Source organism: Peromyscus leucopus, chromosome 10, assembly GCF_004664715.2.
Source record: "Peromyscus leucopus breed LL Stock chromosome 10, UCI_PerLeu_2.1, whole genome shotgun sequence".
NCBI lineage: Eukaryota > Metazoa > Chordata > Mammalia > Rodentia > Cricetidae > Peromyscus > Peromyscus leucopus.
Window position 1 is genome coordinate 84,224,166 of NC_051071.1, and position 17,468 is coordinate 84,241,633.

Consider the following 17,468-nt stretch of genomic DNA (forward strand, 5'->3'; position numbering starts at 1 on the left):
TGCTTGCTCCTACAATCACAGAAGAAAATCTATATACCCAGATTTTTGTGTATAATATTTGAGTACTAGGCATTCCATTTTTAGTCCTAACACAAAAGCATGTATTCTTATTTGAATCAAGTAAGAGATGTCAGCATGCTGTCCTTGAAGACCAAGGCCACAAACATCTCAGCTTAGCTTTAATTATTAATTCATGAAAGGAACTGGTAGCTCACCATTTCACTAAGTCTGTAGTCTCATTAAATTAGCACTTAGACATATTTAAGCTGGTAAGCTATTATACTACTCTGCTCTCATTACTCCCCTATTCTTAAACGTCTCCTTCTGTATTTTAGGTCACTCAATCTTGACTTCCTCCTCAGGCTGCCTATACTTTTCTTCCTTCTCAATTTTTAGAGTTAAACATGCTGTACAGCCACTCATTCCTATAATCTATGTGGGACAAAGGCAGGAAGGTGACTTAAATTCAGGAGTTGAAGAACATAAAGAAAAAGTTCGAGGACAGCCTGGGTTACCTAACAAGACCCTTCTTTTGGGAGCAGGGAGGTTTGATTATTTCATCTACGTGTCTAGTACTTTACATATGTACATGCTCAACAAATAAAAACTACCTAATCTTCAGATCTGCTCCTATCAGTATCCTTATTACCAAAAAATTTTGCAACTCTGAAATACATACTTGCCAAGTCCACTTAATGTGCAATCACACACTAATTTTGACATAAACTGGATCAAAACACACATACCTCACCAAAACCACCAAAGTACTCTCTTATTTTCTCTTCGGGTGTATCTGGAGAAAGGCCACCAACAAAAATTTTTTTGACGGGCTCTTTTGTTTTCATGGCTTTGGCCCTTTTAGGATCAATGACTTTCCCATTCAATTTATGTTCTTTCTGATCCATGACCTAAGGAAATGAAGTTTTTCACTTTAATATGTAAAACTTAACTGATGTTCAGAAATAAATTACTTAAGAAATCATTACGCAATGCACCTAATGCCAACATTACATCAACTGGTTTAAGACTGTCAAGCCATGGAGTGATAGGATATCAGCTACTATAGACTAGTGCCCAAGTACAAAAGTCACTAAGAATGATGGGGGGCAGGGGAGGGGTACCACACCAGTTGAACTGATTACTAGGCAACTATCACTTTTAACTGATAACATCAACAATGGTTGCTACTTCCCCTCAGTGCAGAACCAAAACAATGACTGAATTAAAAGTTAATTGTCATGTAGACATTTGCTTGTCTGAGGGAAGTACTCTATTCATAGACTCAGGGATAAGTGAGACAAACTGCTTGTCTAACAAAAATGTAAAATAGGCACTTTCTGCCAACTTGTCATACTTTATCTTTTTAATTAGACTTTTAAAATCCCCCTCTACCCTTTTGGAAAAGCCTACTGAGACTGAACATAGACCATGTACTTACTAAGCACAAACTATCCCTCAGCCAAGCCTCAGTTGTTTTTAAAGTAACTTTTAATTTAGAAAGGCTGGCACATGGAAAGTATTCAGTAAATAATTCCTAAATCTGCCTCTCCCTTCAAAAAACAGGATGTGTTAATGCACCTTTCCTGTCCCAGCACTTGGAAGGTAGAGGCAGGAGGTTCAAGGTAATCCTCAGCTATGTAAGCAGCTTGAGGCCAGCCTAAGACAAATGGAATCTTGTTTCAAACGACAGGAAGATGTAAGAAATGTGTCTCTTCTTTCTTACAAAAAGGAACCCACAAGTAACACAAGTTTACTCTATCAAACTCTCCACGTTTCATTAATCAGAATATATAGCACACTACCTTATCTACACTCTCCGACTCTTTAAATAGCACAAAGCCAAAACCCCTTGATCGCCCTGTGATAGGATCTAACTTCAGAGTGCAGTCTACAACTTCACCAAATTTGGAAAAGTAGTCCTTCAGATCTTTCTTTGTAGTGTCCCAGCTAAGGCCTCCTATAAACATTTTCCTGTAAAGACAAAAAGCAGTATTAAAATGCTAAGAAAGAAATTAAACCTTCCCTTACATTTACTCACATTAGAAACACATGTTTTTCAAACATTTATTTAGTACAATAAAATGTTATTCTTCCTACAAGCACATATCAAAAAAACCCTACTGCTTAAAGTCCCACTTAGCACTGCTCCTTCCGATCAACCACAATACTGAGCAAGCAAATTGCTGGTATTTACATACATCCGTACGCATGCCAAGTAAAAGTATTGCAGTTTTGTAAAAGGTAAAATCTTAGCTTCTAGATTCTAACAAATCTTCACTAACCATGTCAAGGGCTATCGTGCAGTCTCCAGTGTGGCAGCCCCAGCATGCTGTCTATGCTGAGACTCCTTTTCTACTTTTAATAGTTCTTCCATCTGCAGAACTTATAGCACATGCAATGGAAAAATGCTAAGTCCTCCAAACTGAACTTTTTTCACTTCTAAGAGTCCTTAAAAAGGACCAAAGTAGCCAGGCGGTGGTGGCGCACGCCTTTAATCCCAGCACTCGGGAGGCAGAGCCAGGTGGATCTCTGTGAGTTCGAGGCCAGCCTGGGCTACCAAGTGAGTTCCAGGAAAGGCGCAAAGCTACACAGAGAAACCCTGTCTTGAAAAACCAAAAAAAAAAAAAGGACCAAAGTAATCATATAAACAGCATAAAGAAAGAATTGCCCACCAAATCACAGCTCACTAACTTAGATGATTACCTACAGTAGAGCCTCAGCTAACAAGTTATGAACTGCTTAGGCCTGTAAAATAGTAAGTGGAATACACCCAAGAAAAGATCATATAGAAGAACAAATTAGTCTCAACATACAGCAAAATGCCAAAAAGCAGTCCTGGCAGCAGTTGTGGTCCTTTCTACATCTGCTTCTTTTCCCAGGAAGTTAATAGCAGTAATTATAAAAGCAAACCTGTACTTTTTACCCTTTACGAGTCAAACTGCAAACAGTCATAGTAAATTGTTAAAATTAGTCCTATAAGGCTAAAATTTTTTACTTCAGAGATAGAACCATGCTTGCTCAATATTGTCTCATCTTCATAACTGGGGTTATGGGGGTGGGGGTCATGAAAAGGGATGGGGGAAGATAAGGCACCCGCTTTCAGCACTGCAAAGACATTACAACATCTCATCTCCACTTCGTAGGCTTTTAAGAGACTGCCACTACAGCCCATTCTGGCAGTAAGATGTTCACTTGATCCTCACCTCTAAGGCGTCCGCTTTACTGAAGTGTGTTGTCACTGATCAATTCTTACCACAAGTTTGTTTACATTAATGCTAACAAAGCTAACTTTTAGTACAAATAAACTTTACTTTAGGTGACATTGAACTCTTCCCATTTAAAGTTAGGTTTTAAACCCAGAATATAACAGAGCAGGCCCCAATTTTCAAGATTCCCTCAAAGTGTCAAGTCCTGAAGTAAAACTTAGAACCCTTTAGTAATGTTATAATCAAATGAATATAACCAAAACCCATTATGTACATTTTAAATGTCTGTTTATTGCCAATTCCATGGAAAATTAAAAATTTCTCAGCACACATTTCTTTCAATTGAATAGTGCCAACTCCTAATATATATCCCTTATTTCAATAACCACTGCTATATACACAGTATTTTTTTTAACCTACAGGTCCAGAATACTACTTTCATAAATGAAAATTTCATTACCAACATTCACCTTTCAAGGTGAGGCACATGCTAGTTTTTAAAGACAAGGATATTGACTACAAAGCAATGGCCTCTTGCTTAGATATCCATTATTAAGTCCTAGAACACAAACAAATTCAAAATTCAGCTAGATTTAACTACCTAGTAACCATTTCTGTGATTACAGAATTTCCCCATGAATAACTGAATTTAAAATTATTTCAGTCTAACCAAACTAAAGTTATAGTAAAAGACATTGTATAGGGTAAACTTGAACAAGAAAATTCTGTCTAGTCCATTAACCAAGTATCAAGACAGAACTTGCTTTTATTTCATGAAAGCAATGTATAGGGGAAATATCCTCAATTTAAAATTGTTACATATACTTCCTAATAAAAATAACAAGAGGGCTGGAGAGATGGTTTAGCATGGGTTGTTCTTCCAGGGTTGAATTTCCAGCACCCACATGGCAGCTCACAACTGTCTGTAACTCTAATCCAGGGGATCTGACATCCTCACACAAAGTATATACAGGAAAAACACCAGTACACATTAAATAAATAAATAAACCTCTTGGGGAAAAAAAAATGACACATAGAATGAGGCATCTACTATTTTTGAACCACGTAATTGTTTTTGATAGGAAATTAATTTTCTGAAATATTAGATATGCATACCAACTCATCAACTGACCAAAGGAAGTTCGAACATAAAAATCAAACAAAAACCCTCTGTACCCTTACCAGAGCTAAAAATGTTCACTGTGAACACTCTTCTATAAACAAATCCCCTTTATCCAGATATTAAATATTCTGGTCAACTTTAACTTTTTTTAAAAACTTTATTTGTGACGGGGTCTTACACTACAACTCAAGCCGGCTTCAAATTGGTGGCAATTCTCCAGCCTCCACCTCTAGTGGAGCTGCCACAATTGGCTTCAAGGAACGATACAGTCTTCTACAAACCCCAGCTGTGCCGCCTTCAATACAGCAGCCACGATGTTAACAGCCTAGGGTCTGCCATCTCTACTAAGCTACCGTAGGATGTTCATTTTCTCTGAAATAAGCTACTTAACTAGTACATCAGGTGTATCTCACTTGCTTAGCTTTTAGAACACATTTTCTTTCACTTTTGCCAGCAATTCATGCCAACAAGCAATTACTTGTTCTATAATGAATATCTCCCTTCCATGCTGTAAGTAAAGGGGCCAGGTGTCAAGTTTTCCAAATCTTCAATGAACTACAACTGCTTATGACAAAGGTATTAGTATTCTGGTAGCACAAAAGCACGCAGGATTTTTTCTGCTTTAAGAAAAGCTGAACGGATAACTAGAAAACCCAATACATTACAACAAACACAACTGTATTCTATCTTTACTAAACAGGAAATATGAAGTCCACCCCATTTTTATTCTGTAGGCACATTGTTTAATGCTATAGTATGCAGCCTACTGGAAGAATTTCTGCTAACCTTTATGGACAAGTAGGCACCTATTGGATGCTCTCTAGAACACTGGCCTAACTTCCCCAAATTCTGAGATGGCTTGAGATTAACACTAATTTGGACTACTTTATACCTACTGTCTGTCCAATAAGGAGCCTGACACGAAAGGTTTCTTCTCAAGCTGCTATTAACCCCTGCAAAGATGTGATGTAAGCACCTTTCAGTAAGGCGACAGAACTTGGAAGTTTCTAAGCAAGAGAACTGTTCAAGTAGCAACAAATTGACTCCGAATGCTGTCACCTAAATTTAAAATATGATCCTTAGCTGTAAGCAAACCAATAATCCCAATTAAAGAACTTAAATCTACAAAGGTCATCTGTACCCCCTACTCCATTTTTTAGAGGTCTCATGTAATCCTACCTGACCTCAAATTTGTAGCCATTTTCCTGCCTCAGCCTCCCCAGAGCTGACTGACAAAGTTTCATTTCTCAATCCTACTTATAAACCAACAAGTGTTTCAGTGGCCCAAAGGAAGCACAGCAGTCTATTTACAGTTACAGAAGAATGGAAGTGCTTTCCCAGCTACCGACAGCAAAGCCGTGTCAAGCACAGTTACACACTTAGGACAGACGACTGACTCCCCAGCCGCTTCCTTCTCAGCTCTGCAGGGCTGGTCCCGCAGAAACGCAGACTGCTGCGGGGGAGGGGGGACACGGGACATTAGTGTTTTGTCCTCAGGTGAGTGAGCCGGCCAGCTGCCTGGCTTTATGTGCCAGTTCTGCCACCTACTAACTACACAGCCCAAAAGAGGTTAGAGTGATGACGTCTAAATGTTATCTGCAGTCAATAATAAAAACTGCGTTAATATAAAAGAATGTATTTTAATTCTTCAATGAAAAGTTATTTTTAGAGGCAAAACAATCTAAACGTAACTTAAAACTTTTCCATTAACTTGCTTTCCTTTTCAAATGGAGGCTTCATAAATTCTAACACTAAAGGGGAAAAAACATGATAAAAGTTTATAAGATCATCTATGTTCAAGGGTGAAGTTCTAAAACACCCTATAAAATATTTAAATACCCAGAATAAGAAACACAGCCTGAAAATTATGTCAACTTTCCTTTAAGAAAAACTGTGAGCCAGGAAGCGGTGAAGCACGGCTTTAATCCCAATACTCAGGCATGAAGAGGCAGGCAGATGTCTGAGTTCCTGGCCAGCCTGGTCTACAGAGTGAGTTCCAGAACAGACTCCAAAGCTACATAGAGAAGTCCCTCCTCAAAAAACAAAAACACCAAAAGTGTGTCTGTGTGTTCTATGCATGTAACTGCAGGTGCCCCTAGAGCTGGAGTTACAGGCAGTAGTGACCACCTGACTTGGATCCTCTGGTAGAAGTGGCTGTTACAAATGTAGCTTCTAAGTCCTCTCAGTAACTCAGCTCTACCCTACATATATGCCAGTATTTTTTTTAGTAATTTAAAGCATAAAAGGCAATACCTTACAAGCACTTGATACCTGATAGAAAATGCCTTACTAATCCCAATTACCAGGGTATGGTGGTCCATGACTATAATCCTAACACTTAGGAAACTGAGGCAGGAGGATCAATAACCTGAGCTAGTGTTTGACTCTATCTAGAATATAAATAAATAAATAATACCCTCATCCTCTCCCCAGTACATAAAGCTAATTTTCCCTGGACCACGGAGATCACTAATTTAACACTCCAAACTCAATAAATATTTTATTTAAAGATGCTTTTTCCCTATCAAGTCTTTTGCTCCCACTTTTGAGGTAAAACAATGTTTAAACCCCTCCAACAATTCATTATCTTACATAAAAGACTCATACCAAGTGTTAGCTTGATACATTTTTCAACCATAACTGCCCCATTCACTGGCACCCTTTATAGTAATGTTATTCAAGCACACTTATTTACATTATTCTTCTGGTAGTCTATCATTAAAGCTCAACTTTTAAAACACTACCATGATAAACGCTAACAAAATCTCACCAGTATGTATTAAAGAGCATTTTCTTTAGAAATTATTTTTAACACTGGGGAACTAACTACCACTTGGTAGGGAGTAACTTTACAATCTATATAAACTACCCTTGAAAACACCCTGACATACCTTTAACAGTAACAAGACTTTTATCTCATGTGGTTTACGGTACTTGAGAACTACTTTTTAACTACTTAAAACTGTATTAAAGTTAGCCAGCCAAGAAAACTTTATTCAGTAAAACCTACATGCCAGTATTATCTGCCCATTATTAAACAGACATTTCCTCCCTACATTTTCTATTATGATATTTTAAAGCTAAGTGTGAAAAAGGATCCTATTATTAAAGACTAACACATAAAAAAAAGCACACATTTCAAAGAAAGATTTTAAACTCTTTTACATTAAATCTCATTACTCCAAAAGAACCACAAATCAACCACCATAAAAAAGATAACTAGACTGAAAACATCTTCCCAGCAATCAGGAGGCAGAGGCAGGTGGATCTATGGGCGTTCCATGCCAGCAAAGGCTACAGAGTAAGATTCTGTGTCAAAAACATAAAGTAAAAGGAAGAAAGGAAGGCAGGTATAACATCTAAATTAAATATGACAGCTTTTAAAAATAAATCTTAAATGCTTAACCCAGTATTTCTATCATGTTGTTCAAAGTTCTAAATAAACTCCAACCTTAGAAAGTAAACTTCCACTTACCTAGAAGTTAAAGACTGGTGTCTCCTTAACCTAAAGGTTAAGGTTTGGGTTAACTGAGATCACTACCTATTCACAGTTTTCTATTAGGTCAATTTAGACAACACTAACTAAACAGAATTGAATGTTTCCTCTTCTTAACCCAGGGCTGTAGGTAAGTGTTCCGTCACCAAGCAAATCTCCAACTCCCACCCATCTTTCAGAATCACATTCTTTTTAATGCAATGAAAAGCCGAACTCATTTCCAAGACATTAATGTTTACTGGTCACTTTTTCACTGTTTGCTGACACTTTCCCCTGCCTCTTAAGACTACAGTGGAGATAGAAGGTGGGTTTCCTGACCCATTTATTTATTTATTTGCTCATTCATTCATTTTGTTGGCTAAATGTAAGTATTTGAGTCTAGAATCTAATACTTTAAGCTATCACTATGACTACTGGACAAATACGCCAGTATGAAGTCTTCCCCCACCCTAAAATACTCTCAAGTACACAGGCATGAACATACTATTTTAACAGCCCAGAAACCAAAATATGCTTACCTTTACTCCACAGGAGTAAATCACTGGCAGTAGCAACTATTAGAGCAATGGATAAATACACACAGACATGAAAGTAGGCTGTGTAGTCAAGTCAGTCTTCCTACGGCGTGCATTGTTTCCAGCAAATAGATCAGAGAACCAAGTAAAAACGTGTTCTATTACCTGAGACCACACTGTTGGAAGTAACAGAAACAAATCCCAGGCTTCCTGCATCCAGTTGAGTGTCCTATCTACTATAATACTGAAGCACAACTACAGTGAAATCAAACTAACCGGTTCTGTGTCACTCCATTTGTTAACATGCACATTCGAAGCATACAGCCATAAGTTAAATAGGAAAGTCATTGTTTTATGTTCTCAGGCATGGCTTCTAACATCACCCAAAGCTAAAGATGATTAGTTAGCTTTCCTGGTGGCCTTAGGTCATAGCAAAACAGACTCTGAGGTACATACATACATATATCTACCGAACTAGATATACATGAGATGTCTTGCATACCTCAGACTACCCAGGCTAAATTATTGAGATTATATATATGTATTTATATAAAGTGTCACTTAAGCTCAAGAACTTGTACAAGTTTAAGGCATTGTCTCAAAAATAAGCATTTGCCAAGAGGTACATGTCATGCTTATTATCTCAGATCCTGGGAGGCTGAGTATGAGGATTCTTGTAATTTCTAGACCAGCCTGGGCTAAAAAAGTGAGATCCTGTCTTGAAAACAAAGTACTGAAACTTTAAATGATAATCCAGTTTAATCCTAGGACTATATATATTCCACATCTCTCTTAACAGATGACAACTGGAACCTAGTACTCCTAGATGGGAGTATGGCTCAGGAACAGACCATCTGCCCACGCATGTACAAGGCCCTGGGTTCCGTATCCGTCATGGACAGAGAAAACACAGACCGCTCCTCCCCCTAAATCTGGAGCTTCAGCCTCTACAATTTTACGCCTGCAAAGGTTCCAAAGGAAGTAAACTTGAAGACCCATCAACTGACTAGGCCTGTAAACCCAATCTTAATAAATCAAAAGGCCAATAAATTTGACATGAGAACCCTCTAAAAGTACTGTTTTTCAAAGCAATGTTCAAACTGTTCCAGAAACACTGGGGTTTCTAATATACTCTCCAATATTTTAAACAGAAACATGTGTGAGCCCCTTCTCAAACAGGAGAGAGCTAGCCATCTCTAAAAAAGAATCACACTTGACCTTCTACACTAACGGTTACAGGACCAACTCTGACACCGCCCTGGACAGTCTTATACTGACAACTCAATGGAACTCTTCTGCTTCCCACTCAACCACATTCTGGAGGCAGGGGTTGGTTGGGATGTGGGCTGATTTCATGTATCTAATCTGGTGAAAAGTGTCTATAGTAGTCTAGGTTTCCAATATTCTTTACATTTTGAAACTTCCCCATAGCTTACAACATGGCATGCACGTTTCACCAGACACTATCTACCCCAAAGAACTGAAACATTGCAGATTGATTACACACTGCAAAGCAAAATAAGAAATTTACAATACAAAAAAATAATAGGGATCTCAAAGTTGTAGATATTAAAGTGGCCAGCAAGATGGCTCCACAGATAAAGAAGGCACTTGCTGCTGTGCCTGAGACCAGAGTTCAATCCCCAGGACCCACATTACAGAGTAAGGACTCTCACCAGTGTCCTTTGATCTTCACATAGCACTAACATACAAATAAACAAATCTAACATCAAAAACAATTTTAAAGGTGAACTCAGGTAGCCATTTTACTATTGTAATGAACCACTGTTGCCAAGCCCCATTAATCTTGAAACAAGGATGCTCTTCTAAAAATAACTATTCATTTTCGTATACAAAAAAAAATAAAAATAACCATGTCAAATATCAAGTTCATCTTTAAAAACATTTTAGGAGGAAAAGCAGGAACAGTGGCATCTACCTACAGCCCCCAACACTTGTAAGAATATTAGGCCAGCCTAGGCATTCAGACCTCGGCTCAAAAACAGCACTTCAGGACAAAAACCTCATTCTAACAGGAACTACACACAGAAGTGTTTAAGAAATTAACTTCCATGATTTTTAGTCTACTAACCAGTCTCATCTTCACTATGGAGACTGTCTTACTAAACTGGTGAGGAAGACAGAGAAACACAGGGTGTACACACATGGACACCAAAAAAGTATGTTTAAGCATCTTCATTGTTTTGTTCAGAAAGTTTAGCATCTGTAACAAACTGTGGAGTTGGATAAATGGACAATTATCAAATCAAGTTAGAGAAAGAAAAGAGGAGGGGAACCTGGCCACATAGTGCTAACAACACACCTCTAGTCCAAGAGACTTGGGAGGCTGAAGAATGAACCTCCAAAGCCTGGGCAACACATGAGACTGTCTCCACAACAAGTGTTGGAGGGTAAGAATGCCTTCCAAGTGCAGAATTGCTTTTGTAAAACCTACTACTCCACAAAGTCTGCCAGTGGAGACTGGCTATCACCTGAAATGTTCTGTAACACTGACAGAAGTTATCAAACTTCCTCCACAAGATGACCCCAGAAAGCTCTACAAGTATTTGCTACTGAACAAAGGGGCAAAGATATTCTTTTAACAGTGAAACAATGACCTTCCAATCTAAAACATGATCAATTCAACTTACTACAAACAATTTACAATTTCGTACGGTTCAAACAGAAGTCAAATACAGTTACAGTTTAATTTTAATTTGACATTATTACCTAGTTAACTAACTGTGCCCAGCAGGCACAAAATAGAAGGTTCATCCAAACATTATCATTTACTATGTCGCACTCAGACCCAGTCTTTGTCTGTTAGTCTACTTTACCTCCAACTTAAAACTGGACAAATACCAGTAGATGAGAATAGTTAAAAAATAAATTCCATATAAAATTTAAACATTTCCAAAATAATGGATATTGTCTGTACAGACATAAGGCAGTATATGGCTTTTTAGCCTCCAACGGTGAAACACAGCCCAGGAAAATTACAGTATGACCCTAACAGCAGAGACTGACATTTTAGGAGGGAGAATTGGGAGAAAAAGAATACTCAACCTACCAGCCTCCAAAGGGAAGTCATGCAAATGTGAGCACATGTCAACCAACTGTAATTAACATTCCAGCCAATCACACTGAAAATAAAAATCTGGTAAGAGCTGTAGTGGGAAGCCACATTTAGCCCACCTATGAGTAGGTACATACACAATGCTTTAAGTGTTTATACTGTTGGTGAAAAGAAATAGGACTTTGCATAAAGCACAGTAATACTTAAAGAACTGTCTACTTGACAGAATACTTCAGTATAACATGCAAGACATTTCAACACACAATATTTTTATCAAGTAACCTTTATATTTAGCATTAAGCTTAGAATTTTAAACAAAAATATTTCCACCTAATAAAAACTAAATGAAAGTACAGTAACTTTTTTTGCTTGCCCATATTTAAAAGAAAAATTACTAATTACATTTAGTTTAGGTTGGCCAAATTGTCATTACATCATGCATTACCACAAACCATATACCACGCAATGGCATCAATTTTGCCCACAGATTACTTAGGATATCTAGAAAGGCTTTAGGCTTTATATCCCAGGCACAAGATTCATCCTACCGTATTAATGGCTACAAATCTCCTGGGACTCAATGGGCAACTAAATTACAGAGCCTCTGCATGTTATGACTACTGAAATCTTTATAAGACAGAAATAAAATGTAAAAATTTTACCATTCTTCCCGCTGTGCCGTCGCTGCTTCAGTGTGTCGTGGGGAGGAGTTTGAATGGCTAGGGAATTAACAACCGGTACAGCAACCAATCAAAATTCTAGTTTTAGTTTTTGACATTGTTAGGGTTAAAAACTAATTCATTATAAGTCAGTTCAACAAAAAATAACTACAAAGACAGCAAGCTACTTTGTAACTTCAAAACTTGGGGGGGGGGGGGATAAAAAGCCTGCCCCAGTTACACAATTAACCATTTTGGTGCCTCTGTCCAAAGAACAGAATTCAGAAAGCAAAACCCAAAATGTTAAAAACTGAATTCTTCAAATATTTAACAGTTATTTCTTTCTAAAACTAAGCCACATTATTGCTCAGGATTAGTTCTATTTTATTAAATTCACTTCCCCTCCCACCCCCAACTCCCCACTAATGCCAGTACAACCAGTAGCTGACTTGAGTGTCAATCTTAACGGAGATTTTTTAAAAACTACATTCCAAGTACTTCTCTGCTGCCCCAACATCCCCACAAATCTTATATTTTTAACCACTAATGGAAATCACGTTTTCTAATACCAGGTTTAAATGACTTTTTTTTACTTCCCACCAAAACTTTTTCCTTCTTAAAGTTTAAAAAAAAAAAATTGCATACGCACAGCCCCATTATAAAAAGTATCGAAACGGTAACTCAAGATCAGCAATCTGTAATGGGAACATGAAAATCTAAGGCCCCAGATCGAACCCGCCTTTCTAACCTCCTGTATGAAACTCAGCTCCCAAAGACTGCATTTTAACACACTAAAAGCAGCTTTTGGTGGCAATATAAAAGTTATTTCAACTAGAAGAATCAAATTAGCTTTGAAAAAATCCTGAAAAATTAACGCATTGAACAACACAGAATTTATTGTATTTTAAAGGGCGAGTGGGCTTCTTCAACAATAGTAAGAGGGCGAGACTGAGAAGGAACCAAAACAGGCTCCTGGGCACTGAAAAGGCGGGAAGAGGAAATTTTAAGCTGCACAGAATAAGTTAAGGAAAGACTACAATCTGTACAAATAGGCAACCCAGCATCTGAGGGCGCGAAAAGGGTGCACAGGGAGAGTAACTTGGCAGAGTGGGGGAGGGGCAACCGCAGGCAGGAGGTAGAAGGGCTCCAGTCAAGTGCAGGCCCCATCGACCAGGAAGGACTTAAATGGAGCCCGAGGAGCCAGACCAACGCGCCAGCAGGATCTGTCTTGACACAAACGCAGGCCCAGTCTGTCTATTGCACAAATGCAGGGCCTATTATGAACGTGCCGTGGTGACAGCGTAAAGTGGACAGAACGAACGAGTCCTATGGCGAAACTTATTTAAAATGCTAAAAACCACTGGCCTGAAGCCGACGCGGGAGAGAGAGAGGTGGACAGTCTACACCTTCCTGAAAGCAAGAGCATTTAAATAATCGCACCGTCTCGGGGTGGTGGAGAAGCCCCCAACAAACCTTGGAAACCCTAGTAAAAAGCATTCTGTGCGTTTGCATTTTTAAGCCTAAGAGGTTAGAAATCCGGGAGAGATTCGGGGGGGGGGGGGGGCGGTTAGCTCCGTCAGGCGGGAAAAAATCCTGGCGGCTAAGTCGGTGGGAGGAGACCCATGGCGAGGGAGGAAAGAGGGCGGGCCGCGGAGTAGCATGGTGACGGCTAAAGGTGGAAACGTGTGTGATGGGGGAGGGGGCGAGCAGGCAGGGGGGAAGGAGGAAATGCAGGCCCCGGGGAGCCCGAGGTACAAGAGGGGCGGCCGAGCAGGCAGGCGACTGCACTCGGGCCTGCGGGCGGGCGGGCGGGCGGGCGGCGCGGGAGCGAGGCCTAATGGCGGGGAGGGGGGAGGGGCCTGGCGAGCGGCTGCCCGGGGCCGCCCCTTACTCACCCTTCATCCTCCTCGTTCTTACTGGCGTCGATCTTCGCCCCCTCGGCCTCGGCGCTGCCTCCCTCGGTGCCTCCGGCCGCAGAGCCGCCGCCGCCACCGCCGCCGCTCCCGCTTCCCGCCGCCGCCGCTGCCCCTGCGCCGCCGCCGCCGCCACCATGGCTCCCTCCTGCTCGCCCGCCGAGCCGCCTACCGCCGCCGTTGCCGCCGCCGCCGCCCCGTCCCCTCCGAACTGCTCCTCCGACATCGTGCTACTGCCGCCGCCGCCGCCGAGACGACACCCGCCGCTGCCGCGAACCGAAACTAGCAGCAAAGTGATCCCCGCCGCCGCCGCCGTCGCCGCGCGCCCGCGCTCCCTGCTCGCGAGGCACACGCCGCGCACACACACACACACACAGGACCGGGCGCGCGCGTGGCTGCCGAGGGCTCCGCTCCTGCGCCTCTCTCCCCGGCCTGGCCCCCCTCGCCGCCCACGCTCTCGGCGCAGCGCGCACTCCCGCTCTCCCCGGCCGCGCTGGAGGTTTTTTGTTTTTTTTTTCTTTTTAATTAAAAACAAAAAAAAAAAAAAGAAAGAAAAGAATTCAAGTCAAGCAGCGGCGGCGGCAGCGGCCACTTCTCGCCCTCCTCCGCCTCCTCCTCCTCGCTTTAATGGCGCCGCCGCGGACCACCTAAAATGGCCGACGGAAGAACGGCGCGTCCCGGTCACGTGACGCCCGGAGCGCGCCCTTTGCGCCGCCTCCGCCCCTTCCACCGCGAGTCCCCACCCCCCCTCCCTCACCGCGCACGCGCACACGCGCGCGCGCCCCGCCCGCCCCTTCCCTTTTATGCTTGCTCTCACGCTCTTCCCCCTCCCCCTTTCTCCCCGGCGCGCGGCGCGGGCCTTTCAAGGGAACCGGAAGTGGCGTGCCGGGGAGGGCCGCGCGGGGGGACCATCGAGAACAAGGAGCGCCGGTTCGGGGCGGCGGCTAGAGAGGCCTCCCCTCCCTTGGCCCCGCCCTCCCGCGGATTCCTGGAGTCCCGCGCTGCTCCTCCTCGGCGGCTGCGGCTGGCGGCGGCGAGCGGGGACGAGCGGCCCCGGTGGAGGGGTGTGGTTCGTCCTCCCCCACCCACCCACCGCGGCGGCGTGGCCGGGGCTGCCCTAGGAGTCGGCGGCTCCGGCCCCGGTGGCCTGCGTGGGGCGGTGGCCACGCGTGTGCGCTGGTGGCCGCGCTCCTCCGCCCGCCGTTCCCGCCCGCTCCGGGTGACATTGAGGTTCCGCCGCGGCGCCGGCCGCTGGCGAAGGCCGCTGACGGCCGCGGCTGCGTTTTCTCAGAATGGCTTTCCAACTCTTAACGGCTTCACTTCCGTTACTAGAAGAGCCTGAAGCCGGCCCGCGGGGCTTTCAACCGAGTAGGGATTGGGAAGTGTGCTCAACGTCGACGCCAGGGTTGGTGTTTTTAATGAGTTCCAGTCCGTGTATTAAATAGGATATATAAATGTCATGAATCATCTTTACGAGGGTTCTGAGTTTGTGGTGGTGAGGTGGCGATTTTATAAAAAGAAAAATGAAACACCGTTAGGCTTGTGATTCAGGATTTAAAAGTTAGGAGCCTCTTAGAATTCCTATTCAGGTGTTGGGCTTTACAGCTCCCTCCAAGACTCTTAGAAGAAGATGGGATTCCTATATACTTTTTTTGTCGTCAGCCACTTGACTGCTTAGTAAGTGTCCAGACTGGGTTTGGAAAAGTTTACAAAAGATGGCATAGAGGCCGAAGAGTTCAGCCTGGCTGACCTGGTGCACATTGTAATCCCAGAACTCAGGAGAAAGGAGGATGGATTGTTGAGGCCAACCTCAACAAAACATCAGAAACGTTTAAGTAAATACTTCTCATGGGGTACTTAAGTCAATTTATAGTAATTGTATATAATCCAAAAATCCCAAAGATTAAAACAAAAGGATTATTACCAGAATTTGTGTTACAGAATTCTTAAAATAATAGGAGTCAAATTGTGGAAATGTCTTTAAAATACAATCTTATAAGACTTAAGCAAATCACAGAAAGGGAATGTCAAGACTGTTAAGTAGAAATGATTAAACAAACATTTTTTGTCTCCATTTTCCAAAATGTTAGCCAAATAAGGTGGCCTTGTATTCAAGTCAGATATTGCAGGCTGGTGGCAACTGGGATGAACTCAGGTTTTTATTATCTATGTTTGGCTTCAAGAGAATACTCCTTTGAATTCAAATGACATACCTACCTTTTAGAAAACACTGGCTGTGGTGGTTTGAATGAGAACAGCCCCCATGGGTTCATATAGTTGAATGCTTACCAACAAGTGGAACTGTTTGGGAAGGATTAGGAGGTGTGATTTTGTTGGAGGAGCTGTGTCCTTGGGAGTTTGCTTTGAGATTTCAAAAGGCCACACCAGGCCCTGTGTCTGTATCTGCTTTCTGCCTGGATCAGGATGGAAAGCTCCCAGCAACTGTTCCAGTGCCATGCCTGTCTGCTTCCCACAGCGATGATATTGGACTAATTCTCTAAAATTGCAAGCAAGACCCCAATTAAATGCTTTTCTCCTAACGTTGTCTAGGTCATGGTGTCTCCTCACAGCAACAGGGTAGTAACTAAGATAATGACTTCCCCAAAAGGGCCATTTTAATTCACAGGCAGCCCTGTAGCTTCTGGAATTTGAGTGAGACTCGGGATTCCTCATATTATGGCCCCAAATGCCTGCCTCGTTTTGTTTTCTTTTTTGAGACAGAGTCTCTAACCCAGGCTGGCCTGCGGGTATAGCCTACCATGGCCTTACACTATGAGCAGTATTCCTGCTTCAACCTCAGGAATGCTGGGATTACAGGAATAAGCCGCTCTTCCCAGTCTCTGGCCTTAAACTCCACCTGCTCTGGGATGGTCTGTATGTCAAATTACTCTGATTAGTCAATAAATAAAACACTGATTGGCCAGTGGCCAGGCAGGAAGTATAGGCGGGACTAACAGAGAGGAGAAATAAAAGAACAGGAAGGCAGAAGGACTGACTGCCTGGAGCCGCCTGCCAGGACAAGCAGCATGTGAAGTACCAGTAAGCCACGAGCCACGTGGCAAGGTATAGATTTATGGAAATGGATTAATTTAAGCTATAAGAAGAGTTAGCAAGAAGCCTGCCACGGCCATACAGTTTGTAAGCAATATAAGTCTCTGTGTTTACTTGGTTGGGTCTGAGCGGCTGTGGGACTGGCGGGTGACAGAGATTTGTCCTGTCTGTGGGCAAGGCAGGAAAACTCTAGCTACCTCCACCCCCTGTGCCATTTCCTCCAACCTGAACTTCCTTTCCAGCTGTTGAACTTGAGCCTTAGCTGCCTGGTGAGAGATCCATCCTTCAAAATCCCAGTCAGTGTTATTGTATCTGTAGCATTTTCACAGAGACACACCCACACACACAATTTTGAATTAATCATCCCTTCACATAGCCCATTGTCCTTCTTTATTTCTGTTATTCTTAATTATAGTCATCTAGACACCA

The 17,468-nt window shown here is 42.2% G+C and overlaps 1 protein-coding gene across 1 annotated transcript in view; it reads right to left on the reverse strand.

The window, feature by feature from the left end:
* Hnrnpd (heterogeneous nuclear ribonucleoprotein D) overlaps positions 1 to 14,626 on the reverse strand; it is an 18,895-nt gene extending 4,269 nt beyond the window's left edge. The window contains 5 exon segments of the mRNA XM_028873164.2: positions 747 to 908; positions 1,803 to 1,971; positions 12,079 to 12,135; positions 13,971 to 14,107; positions 14,110 to 14,626. Of these exon segments, the coding sequence (XP_028728997.1) occupies positions 747 to 908; positions 1,803 to 1,971; positions 12,079 to 12,135; positions 13,971 to 14,107; positions 14,110 to 14,214 (630 nt within the window). The 5' untranslated portion in view covers positions 14,215 to 14,626.
* Between the last annotated feature and the right edge of the window lie 2,842 nt (positions 14,627 to 17,468).